This window comes from Canis aureus, chromosome 19 (assembly GCF_053574225.1).
Source record: "Canis aureus isolate CA01 chromosome 19, VMU_Caureus_v.1.0, whole genome shotgun sequence".
In the NCBI taxonomy this organism is placed as follows: Eukaryota; Metazoa; Chordata; class Mammalia; order Carnivora; family Canidae; genus Canis; species Canis aureus.
The window spans coordinates 59,167,546-59,187,396 of NC_135629.1; the positions used below are offsets into that span (position 1 = coordinate 59,167,546).

Below are 19,851 nucleotides of genomic sequence, written 5' to 3' on the forward strand. Positions count from 1 at the left end.
CTGTCACAAGAGTGCTAGGCAGACCCTGCAAGTTGGGTTTGGTGCCACAGTGACGCGGGCCCCGTGGGCTGGAGTGAACACAAGCGTGAAGGTGGGCGGCAGTACGAGGCCCTGGGAGCAGGAAGCTTGGGGGGCCTCCAAGGAGGTGACCCTGAGGCCTGGAGAGAGAGGGAGCCCGCCGGTGGAAGCCCGCTGCAGGATGTACCACCTGGGCGAGGCCACGCGCGACCTCTCCCTGCCCCGTTTTCTCATCCACAAAATGGGCAGAGGTCCCAGTACTGCAGATCCCAGCCGGGATGCCAGAGCCGGCGCCCGATGCGCGGCAGGGCACGCGTACAGCGAGTCTTACTCACCAGCAGATAGGCGTCTGGCCCGGGGAGGTGCATCACGAGTCTTCCTTGCCCCTCGCCACGATGCCGTGAGACGGGCACCCATTTTACGGAGGGTGAGGAAGGAAGTGACTTTCCGGCAGCCACAAAGCCCCACAGTGTTGGGACTGGCATCAGCACCAGAGAGGCAGGATTCCAGCCCCCGTGGGCTGAGCGGCGGGGCGGGCCCTCCCGTTCTGGGTTGGACAGTGAGGGCCAGCCCCCGGATTGTGGCTGGCATCCCCCTCCTTCCGGTCGCCGCACCAGATTTTCCTTTGGGAAATCACCTCCCGTGCTCCCAGCCCAAATGATCCCAGGAGCGGGCACCAGCCCAGGCTCAACCAATTAGGATCATCTGGCGAACAGCAGACCCTGAGGGTTTTTTTCTGGGAAAGAGACTCCCTTCCTGCCAGAGCTGGAGGGATGTGAGCCTAGAGCTGCCGGTGGCTCGTACCCATGGCCGGGGAGAAGCCAGTCCAGCAGGCCTTGGAGCCGAGAGCGGCGGCAGAAACTCCCTGTACGGTGATTGGAAGTCCTGGATCCTGCTGTGCCTGAACTCCTCCACCCCATAAGATGAAGTCCATTGAAGCTGAGTTTGTTGCTTGCACTGCACAAAGCCAGCTTTCAGTAAGCCTGTGGCCATTTTACTCAAGTGGAGCCTTTAGGACCTGCAGGAGCTCTGGGAGTGAAACGGCCTGAGGTGCCAACCTGTGCCTCCAGGATACAACCCCAGGGCGCTCAGGATCACCCCCGCCCCCCCCGCCACGCTCCTCCAGCGGGAAGCCTCCACACCAGCCCACTGCCTGCAGCGCTTGCACTGGGTCCCGAAGCCTTCGGGGCTCTGGGTCCTCGAACCGGGCACGTGACGCCGAACCCAGGGCCGCCACCGAAGACTCCAGATCACAGCTGGGCGTTGCCCTCCCCTCTCACACCAGCCCCAGCTCCCAGCAGCCCCAGACACAGTCCAGGCCCTGAAGCCTGGCTTCTAGGCCCTTCCTGCTCAATCCGAGCCCCTTCCCGCCGCCACTGCTCCACCCCCAGGGGTCCCCGCCCACCCCCTTCCCTGCAAAGGGAGCTGATTTCGTGCAGAAAGCAGGTAGCATTACTTGCACCCCCAGCCCAGAGGCGAATGCTGATAGGCCAAGCCGGATGACGGAATGTCGACCCCGCCTCTTGCTAGCCATTGGCTTAGCCGCAGCCATGTGACCCAGCTCTGGCCAATGGTGTGGGGGGGAGAGCCTGCCGGGGCGGGGCCGGGGCGGGGCCGGGGCGGGGCCTGGGCGGGGCTGGCCGAGTGTGCGCGTGACCCGGGAGCCGGAGGTATGCGGCAGTGGTTTGCTGCTGTAACAACCAAATGCAAAAAAAAAAAAACAAGTGCAAGTGCACCGCTCGGGGTGCGGAGACGCCAAGCCCGGGGTGTCGGGTCCACGCAGCAAGGTCCGCAGGCTCCGGGCTCCGGGCTCCGCGCACCACGCCCGCCCCCCACCCACCGCCGGGCCGCGCCCGCCCGGACTCCGCGGGCGCTCCGGGGACCCGACTGTGATGGGGCGAGGAGGTCGCGCCCTCCCCGAGCCGGTGCGGCCAGGTCCCGGCCAGCGGTGTCCCGGGAGTGTCCCGGGTGCGGGAGCCGAGCCGCGCCGCGGCGCCGAGCACGTGGTAGAGGCCCACGGGGTGGAGGGCCGTGGTTTGGGTAAACCAGTAGCCCGCCTCTGCGGAGGCCCCTGGGTGCGGAGGCATGGAATGAAGACGCACAAATAAAAAACATCAACAAATGTTAATAAAAAGGGAAAAAAAGACATAACTCAAAATATACAAATTAAAGGTTAAAAAAATGAAAGAAGGGATCCCTGGGTGGCGCAGCGGTTTGGCACCTGCCTTTGGCCCAGGGCGCGATCCCGGAGACCCGGGATCGAATCCCACGTCGGGCTCCCGGTGCATGGAGCCTGCTTCTCCCTCTGCCTGTGTCTCTGACTCTCTCTCTCACTGTGTGCTTATCATAAATAAATAAAAAAATTTAAAAAAATTAAAAAAAAATTTTTTTTTAATTTTTTTTTTTTTTTTTTACGTACTCCAAATGCTTTATTTTTTTAAATTTTTAAAAAATGAAAGAAAAAGTGCACAAGTGCACAAGCAGACAGTTGCTCCATAGGAATGTCGCCCGGTGAAGACCTGGGCCCCGACAGGCCACCTAAGGCTACGGGCTCGCTGACATAAGTGCAGTTCCCGCCATAATTTCTTTTCTTTTTTTTTTTTTTTCCCGCCATAATTTCTATGTGACTGTCCTACCTGCCACATGGGCCACTCACCTGGAAAAGCAAGTGAGCTTTGAATGTGGTCACGCGCCCCAAATTGAGATCGAAGCACATGGCAAAGCCACAGAAAAAGGCTGAACCCAGCGGAGGCTGAGGAGAGGAAGGGCCCCTGCCCCTCTAGGCGCTTGACCTCCTGAGACCCCCCACGCCAAGGATGAAGCCACCACGGTGTCCCTGGATGACAGGAGGGGAAACCTAGCAAGAGCAAGAGTCACCTGCCCCGGGGGAACTCAGACGGGTACAGACTGTCAGGACAACTTCCCCTCTGCCCACGAGGCTCCTGACTCAGCGCGGTGGCAGCGGAAGGAAAGGATGCTGTCGGCTGGGGACACGGAGGCCTGGTGACCAGAGAGAGTTGGGAAACCAGGGTCGCGGCCGCCGGAGGCTGGGGGAGCCCCGTGCTGCAGATGGGAGCTGGCTGGCCTTGTCCTGTAGGGTCAAGAGGCAAGGACACGCGTTGTGGGAAGTCTGGGGGGGAGGCATGGCCCTGCGGGGGGCGGGGCGGGGGATCTCTAGGGCTCAGGCGCCCCCCTGCCTCCATAATCCACTGCCAAAACCTTTCCAGGGAGATACCGGGAGTCCTGGCCCTGCTGCACCACCTTGTTTGCACCCTCCGTCTCCCCGGCTCTAAAACGGGGTCCCGGTCGTGGCGCTTGCAGGAAGATTAAACTTCAGGCCTGGCACACACTGAGCTCGTGGTCTTATGACACGCAAAACCCTGGCTCCGTGTTCCCCTGCGTTCCCGGGTCCCGGCCTGGAGCCGTCACCCAGCAGGGGCCCGCTGATTATTCATGTGCCCGGGAACCCGCGGGCACCGGCTCTGTGCTGAGCACTGGCCTCTGTGATGCTGCCGACAGCCCGGAGCCGGGGGCGGCTGCAGAAGGAAAGAGGGTGCTGGGCCGCGGGGTGCTGTATGGGCTGGGACTCCCTCACAAAGGGTTAGACAAGCAGGGAGAGAGAAGGGACAGTGGGGAGGGCCCGAGCGGACCAGGGCCCCGGGGTGGGAGGCGGCTTGGCCCACCCAAGGGAGCCAGTGATGATGAGCTCGGGGCGGCAGCAGGGCCCGCTGAGGACGGAGGAGGTGCCGTGGGTGCCCGTGCGTGCGCCAAGCCTCATCCAGTCCCGGAACCCCGGGTGGAGGTTCTGCAATGTGTATGGAGAACTTATTTTTATTTTATTTCATTTTTAGATTTTATTTTTTTTATTTATTCATGAGAGACACAGAGACAGAGGCGGAGATACAGGCAGAGGGAGAAGCAGGCTCCCTGCGGGGACCCCGTGTCCGGAGAAGGGAAGTGACCTACCCAGGGTCTCACAGGCAGCGGGGCCGGCTGCTTCTGGGGCCGCTGGGGCGACACCTCATGAACTTGTGCAGGCTGGATGGGTGGAAGCGTTTGTGGTGTCAACGAGCTAGGGGCTGGGCGTGGGAGGCACAGGTTTCCTGGATTCCCAGAGGCGGGACCAGGGTGCTCTCCAGGGGTCAGAACAGGAATGGCTTGGAGTCACCTGTGAACCTCGACGGGGACAAGACTGGCTGGCACCCGAGTCCCTGGCCCCCCGACATCCAACAGCCTTTGCACACAGGCTCCAGGGTTAATTCCTTGACACTCCGCTTGCACTGCCCGCTTCTGTGGGCAGCCCAGCGCCAGCCTACTCCCGTCCAGTCCTCAAGGCCCTGGCTCAGATGCCCCCTCCCCCAGGAAGCCCGTCTGCCCCCCCAGGCAGGGCCAGCCCCAGGGACCCATTCTTGGCTCAGTGTCACGGGGCTGGCGTCTGCATCCAGCCCTATGGCCCCGTTTTCACGGCCTGCTGAGTGCTTCTCCACGCGTGTCCCTGCGTGCAGCAGGTGCTCAATGAGCGTGTGATGGAGGCGTAAATAGATGCACGGTCAGGCTGGAATTGGCCTTAGGAACCATCCCGGCCTGTGCCTGGTGCTCATCAAAGTTCTGCGGGTTAGTTTGTGGGGTGGGGGGAGGAGGTCAGGTTTCCTTCGCTCTCGAAAACCAGGCCACACGCGGCAGCCTCAGGCCGTGCTCCACGGGTCACGCTGTGCGCAGCCGGCCTGGGTCTCCCCTCCGCAGGCAGCGGGCCCGGGCCTGCGGGACACCTGGGGACCTCAATGGGGCCCGGGCGCGCAGGCTCCCGCCGGGACGAGCTCCCGGCAGCCCGCCGTCCGCAGCGAGCGCGGCCGAGGAGCATCTCAGACCTCAGGAAAGGGAGGGGGAAAGGCACGCAGGTGTCGTGCAAAGGCCCGGGGGCCAGGGCGCGCCGGGGGCACCAACGCGGGGGCAGATCGGTGGCACGCGGGGTGGGGGGGCGGAGGAGGGAGGTCGGGGAAGAGGGGGGCTCCCAGCCCCAGCAGGCCGCGCCCCTCCAGCCTCCCAGCGGGGCTCGCCCCCAGCCACACCCCCCGCTCCCCGCCCGGGTCGCCGGGGAGACTCGGCTCCGCCCCCTGCCCGGAGCCCCGCCCCCGCCAGAAGCCCCGCCCCCCGCCCGCAGCTCCGCGCGAGAGGCGCCCGGCCGAGTTTGTCCCTCGGCGACCACCGTCGCCCGGACGGCGCCCGCCGCGCGCGCCGCCCGCCTGGCTCCCGCGCGCTCCTCCGCCCCACGCCGTGCGTGCCGTGCGTGCCGTGCGTGAGCGTGCGTGAGCGTGCGCGGGCGCGTCGGCCGGCAAGGGAGCAGCAAACGGCCGGCGGCGGGCGCCGCGCGGGGGGCGGGCGGCGCGGAGGAGGCGGCAGTGGCCATGGCCGAGGCGTCGCCGCAGCCCGGACGGTACTTCTGCCACTGCTGCTCCGTCGAGATCGTGCCGCGCCTGCCGGTGAGGCCCGGGCCGGCGGCGGCGGGAGCGCTCCCTCGGCCTGAGGCGGGCCGGCCCCGCCGGGGAAACTGAGGCCGCAGCGGCCGCGTGACCGGCGGCGGCGGCGGGGGCGGGGGCGGGGGAGGGGCGGGGCGGGGGCCTGGCTGCCGCGGCCTGGGGGCCCCGGGGCGGGCGCGGCGGCGACCTGTGGAGCGGCGCGCCCGGGCTCGGCCTGCGTCCCCGCGTCCCCGCGGGCTGGCGGCGGCGGCGGGCGCTGCTCGTGCCGGGCCGGGGTCCAGGGGCCGGGGTCCAGGTGCGCCGCACCTGCCGGGCCGCCCGACGTGCCCCGCGGCTCCCGGAAGCCCTGCGCCGCCGCTTCCGGCTGCTGCGCCCCGAGCCCGGCCCCGGCCCCCCGCGCCCCGACCCCCGGGCGCTGCGCGGCCACTTCCGGGTCGGCGGCCTGAGCCGCGGCCCCGACCTTTGTCCTCGGAGCCCCAGCCTCGGGGACCGCGACGGGACCGCGACGGAGCAGCGGCGGGGAGCGCCGTCGGCCAGGAGCGCGCGCGGTTCGCGGGGAGGCGGCCGACCCCGTGCCTGCCGTCGCGGCTTCCCCGCCGTGGCGCGCCGCTGCCGCCCGCGGGATGGGCCTGGGGAGCCCGCCCGGGGCCAGGCTGGCGGCCTCGCGGGAGCCGGGCGTGTGGGAGCAGGAGCCAGGCAGGCGGCCGGTCGGAGCCCGCGGGCAGCCGCACACGCCCAGACTCATCCTCCCCGGGACGCAGCGGGGGCGCCTCCCCGCCCGCCGTCGCTGCCCCTAGAGGCGCCGCGAGACGCCCTCAGCCCTCCCCGCGGGGCACCCCGGGGCGCCCCCTGCGCCCTGCCCCACGCTGAGCCGTCCGTTTGCAGCTGGAGAGGTGAAGCGCGCGGCGGCCCCCCCCCCCCGGGTCCCTGGAAGCGCAGAGCGCCGAGCTGAGCCGGGGCTCCGCGGATGCCCCCACCCCGCGCCTCCACCGGGTGCTCGGGGAGGGCCGCTGCGTGCTCAGGGTCTGACGTCAGCGGGGATGGAAGCGGCTGAGCCCAAAGAGGTGGCTGGGTGCCGGGCAGACCACGCGCTGGGGCGCCCACCTGAGCCACGTGGAACCGCTGGAGGCTGCCGTGAGCGGAGCCCCCAGCACGGGGGCACACGCGTGCTGTCAGGGGGTCCGGTCCCCAGCAGCGGCGTCAGAAGCACCCTGGGAAGACCAAGGAAGGTGGGCCCGGGGGGCCCTGGGCGGGAAGGCCGCACACCCTGCCGGGTCCTGCCGTGGCCCGCACCCGGCATCCAGCAGCGGGCGTGATGCTCACGGGCGCTCGGGGGACAGATGGGGTGTGAACGTGGGAAGTGGTGGCAGCTGCGGAGGCCACAGGAAGAACGTGCGAGCGGGTGGGGAGTGGCGAGGGCGGGGCCGGCGTTCCCGTGGGCGCCGGCGGGTCCCTCTGCGCAGTGGCAGCTGAGGCGGGCTGTGGGCAGCAGGTGCGCTCCTGGGGTCCGGGGCTGCTGGGGCGGGGGAGTCCCACCACGTCTGTGTGTGGCCCTGAGCCCGAGTCCCTCTGCACCTGGGTCCTCCCTGGGTCTGCGCTGCTCTTGGAGTTCTGGCCCCTTGGGGGGCCCCTAGGGCCAACCTCACCCAGGGCAGACGATCTCGGGGGGCCAGCCGCCGCTGTGACTCCGCCAGGGGGTCCCCCGTTTACCCGTACCTGCCTGACCTGGGCGGGTCGCTCCCTTGTCTGCACCCCGTGTGCTCCCTGTCACTCAGGACGGGTTATTGCACCTCATAGGCGCGTCACGGGGTGGGGTCATCCCCTCGCCTCCCCCTGTCCTTCTCTTAGGGGAGAGGTAAGCGGTTCACAGTGAGGAGCCGTTGGTTAGACACAGGTGCTCACGAGTTAGGGCGGGCGAGCACGGGCTGCCCCCACCTGGACGCAGGCTCGGGACCCGCTCCATCAAGGGTCTCCTCACTTGGCTGCTCGGGTTAACCAAAGCCTTTGGGGCATGCAGAGTGCGGGGACACCCCCGGATCTGGTCCCTTCCCCGCTGCCTGCGAGCAGAGGCTGGAGCCTGCCTGAAATCCTGCGCCGGGTGGTCCACGGCTCAGACGGGCACACCTGGGTTCAGCGCGTGGGGCTTGCTCGGGGTAGAGAGCACGGAGGCCGGGCCCTGCCCACGGCCAGCAGACGAGCCACAGCCCTCTGGTCCTCGGTGGCCGCGGACTCCAGGGCCCTAGGCTTGAGGCCGTCCTCCGTTTACAGGTGGGGAGACCGAGGCTCGCAGCCAGGAGGTGACGTTTGAGCAGAGACCCAGCTTTGGAGAGGGGGCGAGCCAGGTAGCTATCTGGGGGAGAACGCTCCGCAGAAGGCCTGGTGCGCAGGCCCTGAGAAGAGGGCAGGGGAGCGGGAGCGGCCGGCTGGGGTGCCCACAGGGCAGAGCAGAGAGCGGGACCAGGGGCTCGTGCGCCGGGGGATGCTCAGGAGCCGCCGCGAGCCCCGGCAGCTCCGCTCCGGCCACACAGCCTTGCCCAGGTGGCGCGGGGCTGGGGACAGGCGGCGTGCTGGGGGGACAGAGGGGCCGCTGCTCACGGAGGCCCCCAGCTGACAGGCAGGTGTGGGCAGGTGGGCTCCGGGAGGAAACGGGGAGAGCCCGCGCCTTCCCACCAGCCCTGGACCTGAGGTCCCCAAGTGTCCCGCAGCAGAGCTGCCCCCACGGCCCCACTTAGAGGGGCGCAGGTCACTGTCCTCGCTGCTCCTCACAGCCTTGTTGAGACACCGCCCACCTGTGCACAGGGTGCGCTTCCGTGCTTTCTGTACACGCAGGAGTCGTGCACCCAACGGCCTATCCAGTTCCAGAATATTCCATCACCCCAAGGGCACCCCATCCCCATCAGTCATCCCCTGGCCCCCCCAGCCCCCTCCCCGTGCGTGGACGAGCCCATCCTGGACGTGTCACACGCATGGACTCGCACCCCGTGGGGCCTCCTGTGTCTGGTTCCCTCCCGGAGCGTCGGGAGCTCGGGGTCCGTCCCCGGGGCGGCGTCTGGGGGGGGCCTCGCTCCCGCTGGTGACCGAGTGACGCTCCCGCACGTGGCTGGGTCACATCCCCCGTGGACGTGCGATGGGTTTTGTGTGACGCGCGTCTTCGTTGCCCCCCGGGCGCGTGTGCAGCCGCGGAACTGCAGGGTCAGCCGATGACTGCGTGCGGCTCTTCCAGGGACTGCGGGGCCGTGTCCGAAGCGGCTGCCCCGGGTCACGGCCCCCGGCCTGGTGGGGTTCTGATGGCTCCGCGTCCTCGCGTCCTCGCCGCCACTTGTCATCGTGTGTTGCGGGCAGGCCGCGTGTCCCGGGTTCTGGGGTGCGGTGCCTGGGCCCAGGGCGCTGGGCGGCCTCCATCGTGTCTTTGGAGACCTGCCTGTTGGTTCTTGAGCCGTTTTTAGTTGGCTTGTTTGTACCTCGGTCGACGAATTATCAGGGTTGTGTGTGTATCTGGGATTCAGTTCCCACGACCTATGCAGCTCTTGCTACCCTCCCCCCCGGGCTCGGGCCCCTTTGGGGGCCCCTTTGCCTTTGGCAGCTCGGGGAGCGCAGGGGTCGCGGCCTGTGCTGCGGTGGCGCCCGCTGCCCCGATGGAGGTGCCTGGTGCTCCTGGATGTCAGCAGGGAAGGGCCAGGCCAAGCTGCGGTGTTGCTACCCCCGGGGGACGGTCACAGCCCCCTGTGCCCGTGGCCCCCCTGGGACGGTCAGCGCCCCCTTCTCTCCCACCGGGGGCAGCGCCTCTGAAAGTCCCTGAAGGTAGAGCTGAGCTGTCTTCCCCACCCTGCGGCTCCAGGACCCTCATGGGTGTGGGCTTGGGCTTGGGCTTATTTCTGGGAACCGGAAGCGGGGTCTGGTGTTTCCCACGCTGCCCCTGGGCCGGCCCCCCAGCCTCCAGTTAGGACATCTCGGTCTCCCCCATCTGACCCGTGGGGGGTGGGGAGCCAGGAAGGGGCGTGGCCAGTGGGGATGGGGTCACAGGCTCTGTGCTGGGGCTGCCGGAATGTTCCAGAAGTGCTGCCATGGGACGCCCACAGGCCGGTCCCTTTGCCTGGGTGGCACTTCCAGCCTCCGTGGTCATCTTCCTGGGACATGAACTCCTGGGGCCCCAAGGTCAGTCGTGCGACCCTCCCAGGAGCTTGGGGCGGGTGCTTCTGTGTGCACGTGGGGGCTGCTCCGTGGACCCCGTTTGGTACAGGCCTTGTCAGAGCCTTTGGCAGCTGGTGCGGTGGACTGTGGCGGGGTCCCCTGCAGCAGGGGCGGGTCCGGGGGCTCCAGGCCTGGAGATGCAGCGGCCGTTGCCCCGGGTGATGGGCGCCTGTGTCCTGCCCAGGCCGCCCCGTGAGTCTGACCCTGGCCTTGAGTGGTTTCCCAGGTGCTTGTGGAGCGTGTCCTGTGCTGAGTCCGCGGCCCCCCTGGCCCGGCGCTCACCCGCCCTCTCCTCTGCAGGATTACATCTGCCCCAGATGCGAGTCTGGTTTTATTGAGGAGCTTCCAGAAGAGACCAGGTAACGCGGCCCAGGTGCACGCGGCCCGACCCAGGCCCCTGGGGTGGTTCAGGTCTGTGGGCAGAGCCCGGATGGGCCACGTGGGGGGGCAGCCCGAGGCCGGGGGACCCCCTGCTGACTTGCACCGTCCTCCCAGGAGCACAGAGAACGGGTCTGCACCCTCCACGGCCCCCACGGACCAGAGCAGGCCGCCGTTCGAGGTGAGTCGGCCCCAGACCGCAGACCGCAGGCTTCCCTTCAGGCAGCTGCCCTCCCCTGTGCCCCCTGCCCTCCTCTACCCCCTTCCCCCATCAGGCTGTCCCTTGGGCCTGACCCTTGACCATTGACCCTTGACCCCCGGGGCCTCTCCTCCCTCTGTCCCGCACATACCGAGGCTCCCCTGGTGCGTCCCCCTCCCTCCGAGCCCCGAGCCTGGGACCGCGCCCCGTGGCGCCCGGAGGAGACGTGGGGTCCGGGCGAGGGCCTGCTGCTCTGCCCGTGATCACGGCCCTCCTCCCCACAGAACGTGGATCAGCACCTGTTCACGCTGCCGCAGGGCTACGGGCAGTTTGCTTTCGGCATCTTTGACGACAGCTTCGAGATCCCCACGTTCCCCCCTGGGGTGCAGGCCGAAGAGGGCAGGGACCCCGAAAGCCGGCGGGAGAGAGAGCAACACTCCCGGCACCGGTATGGCGCCCGGCAGCCCCGCGCTCGCCTCACCGCACGGCGGGCCACCGGCCGGCACGAAGGCGTCCCCACGCTGGAAGGGTGAGGGCACGAGGGGGCCGCCCGCGGGGGCGCTCCTGGGAGTCTGGCGGCCTGCCCCATCCCGACTCGGCGGACTGGCCGTGTGCCCTTCCGAGGGTCCTGGGGGCCCCGGGGCGGGCCCTGAGCGAGGGCCCTCGTCCATGCCGTGCCCCGTCCTTCTGGGCTGGCCCTGCCCGTCCCCGTCCCGCTCCCCCTCTCCCATGCTATGGCTGAGACTTGGCCGCTCACATCTGGGTCCCGGTGTCCCAGCAGCGGGCGAGCAGGGTGGTGCTGGCGTCTGCTCCGCGGCCCGAGCTCCCTCCGTGTTGCGGGCTTGTTCCGTGTAGGCCCCACCCCCAGCGGGGACGGCCCGGCCGCCAGCGTCCTCACAGGTGCAGCCTGGCCTGTCACCGTGGGCTCAGACGCACGGGGCCCTGCCCGGGAGGGCGCTGACCACAGGCCCGGCCCCCGCTCTGTTCCAGGATCATCCAGCAGCTGGTCAACGGCATCATCACTCCCGCCAGCATCCCCAGCCTGGGCCTGGGCCCCTGGTGAGTAGGGGGGCGGGTCCCCTGGCGCCCTCCCCGGCCTCTCCGCCACTTGAACCCCAGACCTCTCTGCCCAGGGGTGTCCTGCACTCAAACCCGATGGACTATGCCTGGGGGGCCAACGGCCTGGATGCCATCATCACACAGGTACAGGGTGGCCGCCCCGTGGTGCGCACCGGGGAGTCGCCATCTCCCTCTGCTGAGGACGAGATGCGGGACGGGCCATGCTCCAGGGGACGAGGGTCCCCGGGGTGGGTGCCCTGCCCCAGCCGCCCTGGGGTGCCCGTGAACCTCCACATCCTGAGCCGTCCCGGGGGGGGGGGGGCGGCTGGCTCTCGGTGCCGGGAGGGCTCGTGCTGTCCCCAGGGCCGCTGCCCCCTGGGTGCGAGGTGGCCCTGACGGGACAAGCAGAAGCGCGGGTAGGAGCGCGGGGCTCGGCCTCGGGGGTCTGGGGGTCTGAGGACCAGCCTTGGTGCTTTTGCAGGTAACCCGGCCTTGATTTCAGAGCCCTGCGGGGCGAGGGGCCGCACCTGCCTGCCGAGCTCCCGGCACTCTGGCCTCTTGTCTTTCAGCTCCTCAATCAGTTTGAAAACACAGGCCCCCCGCCTGCAGACAAAGAGAAAATCCAGGCCCTCCCCACCGTCCCCGTCACCGAGGAACACGTAGGTGTGTGGCTCTCGGCCGCGGGGCCGCGGTCCCTGTCCCGATACCGTCCCCTCCCCAGGACACAGGGCTCGGGAGTCCACCCTGCGTGCCCCAGGGCTGCCCCGCGGGTCTCGGGCTGTCACAGGCTCCCCGCCCCGCAGGCTCCGGGCTGGAGTGCCCCGTGTGCAAGGACGACTACGGGCTGGGGGAGCGTGTACGGCAGCTGCCCTGCAGCCACCTCTTCCACGACGGCTGCATCGTGCCCTGGCTGCAGCAGGTGAGCCCCTGGGCCGCGGCCTCTGGGCCCCCACCCCGCGCTCGGCCTCTGAACCGCCTCCCTCTGTCCCCACAAAGCACGACAGCTGCCCCGTGTGCCGGAAAAGCCTCACGGGACAGAACACAGCCACCAACCCCCCGGGCCTGACCGGCGTGAGCTTCTCGTCCTCCTCGTCGTCCTCCTCCTCCAGCTCGCCGAGCAACGAAAACCCAGCCGGCAACTCCTGAGCCCCTCGCCCCGCCCCCCTCCGGCCGCCCCCGGTGAGCACAGGACCTCGCGCCCCAGGCCCTGCGGGGCGGTGGGGGGCACCGCGGAGCTGGAGCCTGGAGGTGCCCCCACCCGCCTTGGCGCCCACACCACCCCCGCTGCAGGCAGAGACTCGGAGGACCGCCGCCTCCAGGCTGGAGAGAGCTCAGGCCTCCCCGAGGGGCGTCAGGCGCAGGGGCCTGGGCACACGGCGCCCCGGGCGCCCCCGGCTCCCCCACCCGTTTGTCTCTAACCTCACCCTCCACACAGTCAACGGCGGAAAGGTTTTTATAATTTTAAATTATTACTGCTTTGAAATAAATGGACGTTTTAGCTCACGTGCGGCCCTGCATGATCTGTGGAAAGACTGGGTGGAGCCGCTAGGCCGGGGTCTCCGCGATGCCCGGACAGGCCACCAGGCCCCAAGCCAAGCGCAGGGGGCTCGGGACCACAGGACGACCAGCAACACAACAAAACTGCTCCGACAGACGTTTTTTAAAGGAAAAAAATATGTGTATCTTGAAAGCTATTTAAAAATACACCTACTTAGAAACAAGCGGGTGCTCGGTGTTTTCCTTCTGTGCAGCACTGGGGGGGCTGAGCTGTGCGGCCCCGAGGTCGCGCCTTCACCAGCTCTGTGGCTGCGGACCCACCCGGGAGCTGCCCCGCGACAGCCGCCGAAGTCGCAGAGCTTCACCGAGGGCCACGGCCCCACCCAGCGCCCCTCCAGCACGTGCTCCCTGACCTCATCCTCCAGGTGCAGGGCGGCTGCTGGGGGTGGGACCCCCCAGGACCGTCGCCCTCCCCGTGCGGCGTCCCCCCGGCCCACGATGGCAGGGCTCGGGGTGCTGGGAGGGAGCAGCCCCGGAGCCCCTTGGCCTGCACGGGTCCCCCTGCCCCCACCCGCCCTGCCCACCCCACGGTCACCACCGGAGCTGCTAGAGACCCGCGTGCACGTGTGTGTGCACGTGTGTGCTCCGGTGGGATGCCACCGCTCACGCGGGTGCTCTGATGGCCTCAGAAGTCCTAAAACCCAGGAGTACGCAGGACTGGTCACCCCCAGGTCACCCCCCCGGGGCCCCAGGGAGACCCCCCTGCCCCCCACCTTCCAGGGGTGCCCCCTCCCCGGCCCGTGGCCCCTCCTCACCGCCAGCAGTGCGGGGTCTGCCCTTGTCTGGGGCTCCCCCCCTGCCTCTTGGGGGGACCCCCAGGACCCCAGGTCACCCTCACCTCCCGGAACCAGGATGGAGACCTGTCACCCCGTGGCACGTCCGTGCTGCCCCTCCCCCAGCCTCCAACACCCCAACGGGTTCCCACCTCCCAGCCACCTCGGCCGCGTCCCAGCCCTCCTGGGGACCGACCCCCGGCCACATCCTTCAGGCTCTGGCCCGGGTGGAGCGTTTCTGGGGCGTCCGTGCCCCCCACTTGTGACTGGACACCTGTGGCCTCTGCTCAGCTCGGCGTCCGCCTGTCCCCAGACTCAGGAGCTCCCGGGGCTCAGGCAGGCAGGTGCCCGGCCCGGCACGCGGCGGACGCCCCGGGAGTGCTTGGAAACGGGGAGTGACCCGACGTGCTGGGCCGCGCCCCGGGCCACACGGCTCAGACCCCTCGTGGAAGCCCTGGCGGCCTCAGGAGACCAGGACGGGCAGGAAGTGGGTGGACAGGTGGTGCCGCTGTGTCCGGCCACCACGCCGCGGGGCCCCCTGCCCGTCCAGCGCCAGGAACATGGGCCGACCGCGGTGGCGCCAGCGGAGCGAGGCGTACGTGTTGTAGCCGTTCTCCTCGATGCGCTCCTGGAACCTGCAGTGGGCAGTGTAGACCCGCTTCGGGGGGTCGGGCGTGTGAGGCGGGCCACGGGCACCCCGCCCCCCTGCAGACACCCGGCCGCCCGCCAGCCCCGCGCGCGCGGCACTCACCGACCCGTACGGGTGCCCCCCGCGGTTCATGGCCACGTAGAAGCCGGTGTGCACAGCCTTGAGGGCCACGACGCCCACGCGGATGGAGCGGATCTCGATGATGCCTGGGGGGAGGCTGGGGGTCAGCCAGGGCCTGTCCACCCCCCCCCCCCCGGCCCCGGCGCTCCTGTTGGCTCATGGGTCATCCAGGCCTCTGGGGGCTGGGCCCCGAGCACGGACACGGGGGAGCCACAGGCCCTGCCAGGAGGGGCCGGGAGCACCCGGGGGCGCGGGGGCAGGAGGGTGGGAGGACGTCAGCGAGGAGGGGTCCGAGAGCCCGGGAGCCACAGCCGAGTGTGGGGCAGGGAGGGCTTTGGGGTGGGGGGCGCCTGGAGCTCCGCTGTCACAACAGGGGCAGGATGGGTGTAGGCCACCCGGTGCCGGCCACACTGGCAGTTCGCAGCCTCCCGCCCTGGCCATCCCGGCTGGGGACACGGAGCTCCAGATGGTGGGGGACACGGGGTGCTCAGGGAGCCCCAACCGCACCCCATAACCCCGGTGGGGGGTGCTGACCGTGCCCACTCCCCAGAGAGGGAAACTGAGGCCTGGGACGTGTCAGAGCCAGTGTGGGGCCCCATCTGCAGGCGGGGGAGCCTCTGAGGAGCCTTCCCCGTGGCTCCCCCCGTCCCTGCTGCCCAGCGTGCGGACCTGAGGAGTGAGGAGTCTCCCACACCTGGGCCCCGCCGTGTACCAGGGGTTAATAATCTGGAGTCGAGGCTTTGCCCTCCGGTCTGCAGCCTGGACTTGGATGCCTCAGGCCATGGGGAGCTCACCCCACACAGCATGGGGCTTCTGTACCTGCGACCTCCCCCGTCAGGCACCCGGCTCCTCTCGCACAGTCAGCTTCTGTCTGCAGGGCCTGTCCCACCCAGTCCCACCTCCTCGGGGGGCCCCAGGCCTCTCAGATTAAGCTGCACCGGGACCTCACCCTATTTTCATTTGACTCTCACCCTATGTGGCCTCCTTGAAATGACCCTATTAGCTGATCGTGTGTGTAACTGCTTTGCCCTCTGCCGGGGGAGCCTCATGAGGGCGGGCTGGTCACGGCGACCTCCCCGCGCCCACTGCAGCACACAGGAGCCACCCAGTCAATGACCGCAGAAGTAGGGAAGGAGAGGAGGGCTCCACACACCCACCCCACAGAGCCGTCCCGTGAGTCACCACCACTGCTGCCCAGATGGGGAACCCGAGGCTCCGAGAGACGCAGCGCCCATCCCGAGTCACCCGGAGGCCCGGGCCCCACAGCCGGCCTGGAGCCACCTGCCGGCCGGTGCCCACCAGCGATGCACCGGCCCAGCCAGTCCCCTCGTCATCGCCCCTGTCCGGTGCGCCTAATGAGAGCCCTGGGAGCCCGATGAAAGCAGCTGCAAGGGCAGGGGGTGATTATCTGCCCTAATGGTGGTGATTCAGGCAGTGGCCATGATTACACCCCCCGCCCCGCTGCCCAGCCCGGCCCCGGAGCTCCCCGCAGACGGGCCGCAGGGGCACTGCCCGCCGCAGGTGCCCGGGCTCCTCCGCCCCCTCTGCTCGTGCCTCCTCGCCTGCATACATTCCACAAACACTTATTGAGTGCCTCCTGTTTGCTGGGCAGGGCGTCAGCGCGGTGACTCCAACGCGACAAGGTTCTGGGCGTTAAGGAGCGCCAGCAACACCCCGACGCCCACGCCAGCCCGGTGACCCTGGGGCCGCGGTCTGCCCTCTCTGGGCCTCGGCCACCTAGAGGGTGTGTGGGAACAAACAGAGGGGCCCGCACCCGGGCGGGTTCTGAGCTTGGGCGCGGCGCGGACCCCAGCTCTGCTCCCACCTCCCCTGTCACCGGGACCTGGGGGCGGCTTCGCTCGGCCCACGCGCCCAGGGGCCCTGCCTCACCTATTCCGCAAACCCCTTTCTCCGCTGCTGGAGCCAGGCCCGGAGCTGGGAGCGTTCCCTCCACTGTCCAACCCTCCAGCGCCTGCGCCGGGCCCATTTCACAGCTGGGGAAACCGAGGCCCCAGCGGGAGCGGCTTGGCCGACAGCGACACACCCCGCGGGACGACGACCGGCGGGTCCCCACCGCGGCTGCCGCCCCGCCCGCCCGCCGCCCCGAACTCACTGTCCGCGCCGTGGCGCCAGCGGGTGCCCTGCACGCGGCCGCCGGGGTCCACGCGCAGGAAGAAGCGGGTGGACGAGAAGAGGCGCCGCCAGCGCACGTCGCCCTCCAGGTGCGGGTAGCTGCGCGGCCTCCGCGGGCCGCCCGGGGTCCCCGCGGCGCCCGGCGCCCGAGCCAGCAGCAGCCACGCCAGCCCCAGCCACAGGCGGCCGCGCATCGCCCCGCGCCCCGCGCCCCGCTCGCCGCCCGCTCTCGCCGCCCCCCGCGCGTCCGCGGCTCGGCCATCGCCGGGGGGGCGGGGCCACGCGGGGCCGGCCGGCGCGGGCCAATAGGGAGGCAGGGGCGGGGCCTGAGCCAGGGGGGCGGGGCGGGGCCACGGTCGGGAGCCGGCGGTGGGCGGGGCCTGCGCCCAGGGGGGCGGGGCGGCCCCGCGGTCGGGAGCTGGGGGTGGGCGGGGCCTGAGCCAGGGGGCGGGGCGGGGCCACGGTCGGGAGCTGGCGGTGGGCGGGGCCTGCGCCAGGGGGGCGGGGCGGCCCCGCGATCGGGAGCTGGGTGTGGGCGGGGCCTGCGCCAGGGGGCGGGGCGGCCCCGCGGTCTGGAGCTGGGGGTGGGCGGGGCCACGGTCCGGATCCGGCCGTGGGCGTGGCCTGCGCCCAGGGGGCGGGGCGAGGGGCGGGGCCACTCGGGGACTGTCTTGCCTCCCCGCGTGTTTGTCTTGCGGGGCGGGGAGGCCAGTGCGTGTCCGTGAGTCACCGGCTTAGCCTGCAGGGGCTGCGGGGGCGTGGGTGTGAGACAGGCGGGCCCGCAGGGACACGGAGGGACACAGGGACACAGCGCCGGGGGAGCCCGAGACCCGGGAGGGGCGGAGCTGCCAGGGGTCGTGCCCGGTGGACTCGCCTGGCCCCAGGCTGGAGCCCCCTAGAGCCAGGCCCAGGGACCGCCGGGCGCACCGGGGTTGGGCGGGGGCCGGGAGCGGTGCCGCGCTCGCGAGTCTGTGGCCGGCTGACCCGGGCGCGGATGATGGCTGGGGCGGCCCCGTCCCCAGCGTCCAGAGCTGCATGGCCCGGGAGGGTGGCTCCATCGACAGCCATCCCCGCTCATGACTAGACACACCCAGGCCCGCTGGGAGCCACCCTGCGGCCCGGATCCTGCGAGGGGCGCACTGAGCCTCCCCAGACAGAGCCCCGCGATGTCGTTGACAGGTGGGGACACGGGGGTGGGTGGGTCAGCAGCTGCCCCAGGCCGCACACAGGACACACCCCAGGGCTCCGCTGCTCCTCTGCTCCACAGGCCCAGGTGGCACCGCAAGCAGCACCCGGGTGAAGCCGAGGGGACAGGCCTGGCCCGGTGCAGTGCTGGAGGGCGGAGCCGGCCGCCTGGCAGCCGGGAAGCCTTGGCCCGCTCTGGGGACTCCCTGACCCTCCTTCCTGGGCGCAGGCGGGCCTCCTACCGGCTGTGCCCAAGCCCCGGGGCCTGGGCACAGAGATGGGAGCGCATGTCCCCCCCACCCCACCCCGAGCCTTGTGCTGCCTCTGGAAGGTGGGCCGGAGGATGGAGGGCGGCGACGCACCAGCTCGCTGGGCACAGACTCGTAACATCCTGATTCCCAGCAGCCAGAAACTCCCCTTCCTGGAGTGTCCCCACCCTGCCCCCAGGACGACAGTGCTGGGGGCTCTGTGAGGTGGGGGTGGACCCACGCCCAGGAAGCTGTCCTGCCCCGGGTGCTGTTGGAGCTTAATAACAGCTTCATTGAAATATAATTCACGTACCTCACAGTGCACCCAGGTAAGCCTGCAACTCCGTGTTTTCAAGGGAGCATCGTCAGCCATCACCTCTATCCAGTTCCAGAACATTCCATCGCCCCAAAAGGAAGTCCTGTCGCCATCCGCCCTCATCCCCATCCGCACCTCCAGCCCCTCCCCCCAGCCCCAACTCCCACCCCTACCTCCATGAGCCCCCTCCCCGTCCTGCACGTGTCACACACGTGGACTCCCAGCCCGTGGGGCCTCCTGTGTCTGGTTCCCTCCCTGAGCGTGTGGGCTCGGGTCCGTCCCCGGGGCATGTGGGGGCCTCGCTCCTGCTCGGGGTCCAGGGACTGTATAATTTATCCATTGACACTTGGTCATTTCTATCTTCTGGCTGCTGTGGATTGTGTTGCCGTGGACGTGGGCGTACGGGTTTCTACGTGGACGCGGTTTTGTTTGTCCTGCGTGTAGGTAGAGTAGACCTGCTGGGTCAGGTGGACCTCTGAGCCGCCAGCCCGCCTCCCGACCACCCGCCGCGCCGCAGCCCGCGTGGGCACATCCTGCAGCCCGTCTTCACGGGGCAGAGCGGAGAGATGGTGCACGTCCTCGGGAGACGCGACACCTATGGAGTGGGTGCGAGGACAGTGCTGTGAGCATCGCTGCCACGCGGCCCCTGACGCGCCACTGTCTCTCGGCTCCGCAGCAGGTTCCCCGGGGAATAAACACGACACTGCGAGAACCACTGTGTGGTGGGAGGCGCCAGGGCGGGGGTGTTGGCCGTGGGCGGCGGTGCCAGGGGCTCGGGGGACACGGACACCCGAGCTGAATTCTTGACATGCGCCCTCGTGACATCTCACCTCAGGAAACACGCACTGGGACCTTTCCACGTAGCGGATGCGTGAGAGTAGGCCCGCAGGGATGGTTCCGCCCCACCTCGGGGCACAGGCCGCGTCTGCTGCAGGCAAGGTCGTCTGGGGTTTTTTAAAGATTTTATTTATTCATGAGAGACCCAGGCAGAGGGAGAAGCAGGCTCCCTGCAGGGGGCCCAACGTGGGACTGGATCCTGGGACCCCGGGGTCACGGCCTGAGCCAAGGCAGGCGCCCCCCCCCCGGCCTACCACAGCCTTGCTTCCTGGTCGCAAACCCAGTGTCATCTCTGATGAGCTGAACGACAGCCCCTTTCAAAGATGCGACCATATTCTCATCCCAGGAAACTGGGAGTTTTACCTTATTTGGAAAGAGCCTTGGCAGATAAAGATACTAATAAATTAAGATGCTCAGGACGCCTGGTGGCTCTGGTGGAGCATCTGCCTTGGGCCCAGGGCGTGATCCTGGGGTCCTGGGATCAAGTCCCACATCGGGCTCCCTGCATGGAGCCTGCTTCTCCCTCTGCCTGGTTCTCTGCTGCTCTCTGTGTCTCTCAGGAATAAAGTCTTAAAAAAAAAAAAAATTAGGGATCCCTGGGTGGCGCAGCGGTTTAGCGCCTGCCTTTGGCCCAGGGCGCGATCCTGGAGACCCAGGATCAAATCCCACGTCGGGCTCCCGGTGCATGGAGCCTGCTTCTCCCTCTGCCTG

The 19,851-nt window shown here is 69.1% G+C and overlaps 2 protein-coding genes across 4 annotated transcripts; one reads left to right on the forward strand and one right to left on the reverse strand.

Annotated features, from left to right (window-relative positions):
* Nucleotides 1-5,342: 5,342 nt before the first annotated feature.
* RNF126 (ring finger protein 126) lies at nucleotides 5,343-13,043 on the forward strand. Of its 2 annotated transcripts, none has more exons than XM_077860793.1 (9): nucleotides 5,343-5,498; nucleotides 9,987-10,045; nucleotides 10,182-10,245; nucleotides 10,548-10,792; nucleotides 11,254-11,322; nucleotides 11,397-11,466; nucleotides 11,892-11,985; nucleotides 12,126-12,241; nucleotides 12,319-13,043. In XM_077860793.1, the coding sequence occupies exons 1-9, from the start codon at nucleotides 5,424-5,426 to the stop codon at nucleotides 12,466-12,468; spliced, it is 942 nt and encodes a 313-aa protein (XP_077716919.1). In that variant the 5' UTR covers nucleotides 5,343-5,423; the 3' UTR covers nucleotides 12,469-13,043. The 2 variants fall into 2 exon arrangements, with proteins under 2 accessions (XP_077716919.1, XP_077716920.1); XM_077860794.1 differs by having other exon boundaries at nucleotides 10,548-10,711.
* A 528-nt stretch (nucleotides 13,044-13,571) lies between these two features.
* On the reverse strand, nucleotides 13,572-16,749 carry FGF22 (fibroblast growth factor 22). Of its 2 annotated transcripts, none has more exons than XM_077860795.1 (3): nucleotides 16,535-16,749; nucleotides 14,404-14,507; nucleotides 13,572-14,287 (listed from the first exon to the last, which is right to left on the reverse strand). In XM_077860795.1, the coding sequence occupies exons 1-3, from the start codon at nucleotides 16,746-16,748 to the stop codon at nucleotides 14,087-14,089; spliced, it is 519 nt and encodes a 172-aa protein (XP_077716921.1). In that variant the 5' UTR covers nucleotide 16,749; the 3' UTR covers nucleotides 13,572-14,086. The 2 variants fall into 2 exon arrangements, with proteins under 2 accessions (XP_077716921.1, XP_077716922.1); XM_077860796.1 differs by having other exon boundaries at nucleotides 13,572-14,310.
* Between the last annotated feature and the right edge of the window lie 3,102 nt (nucleotides 16,750-19,851).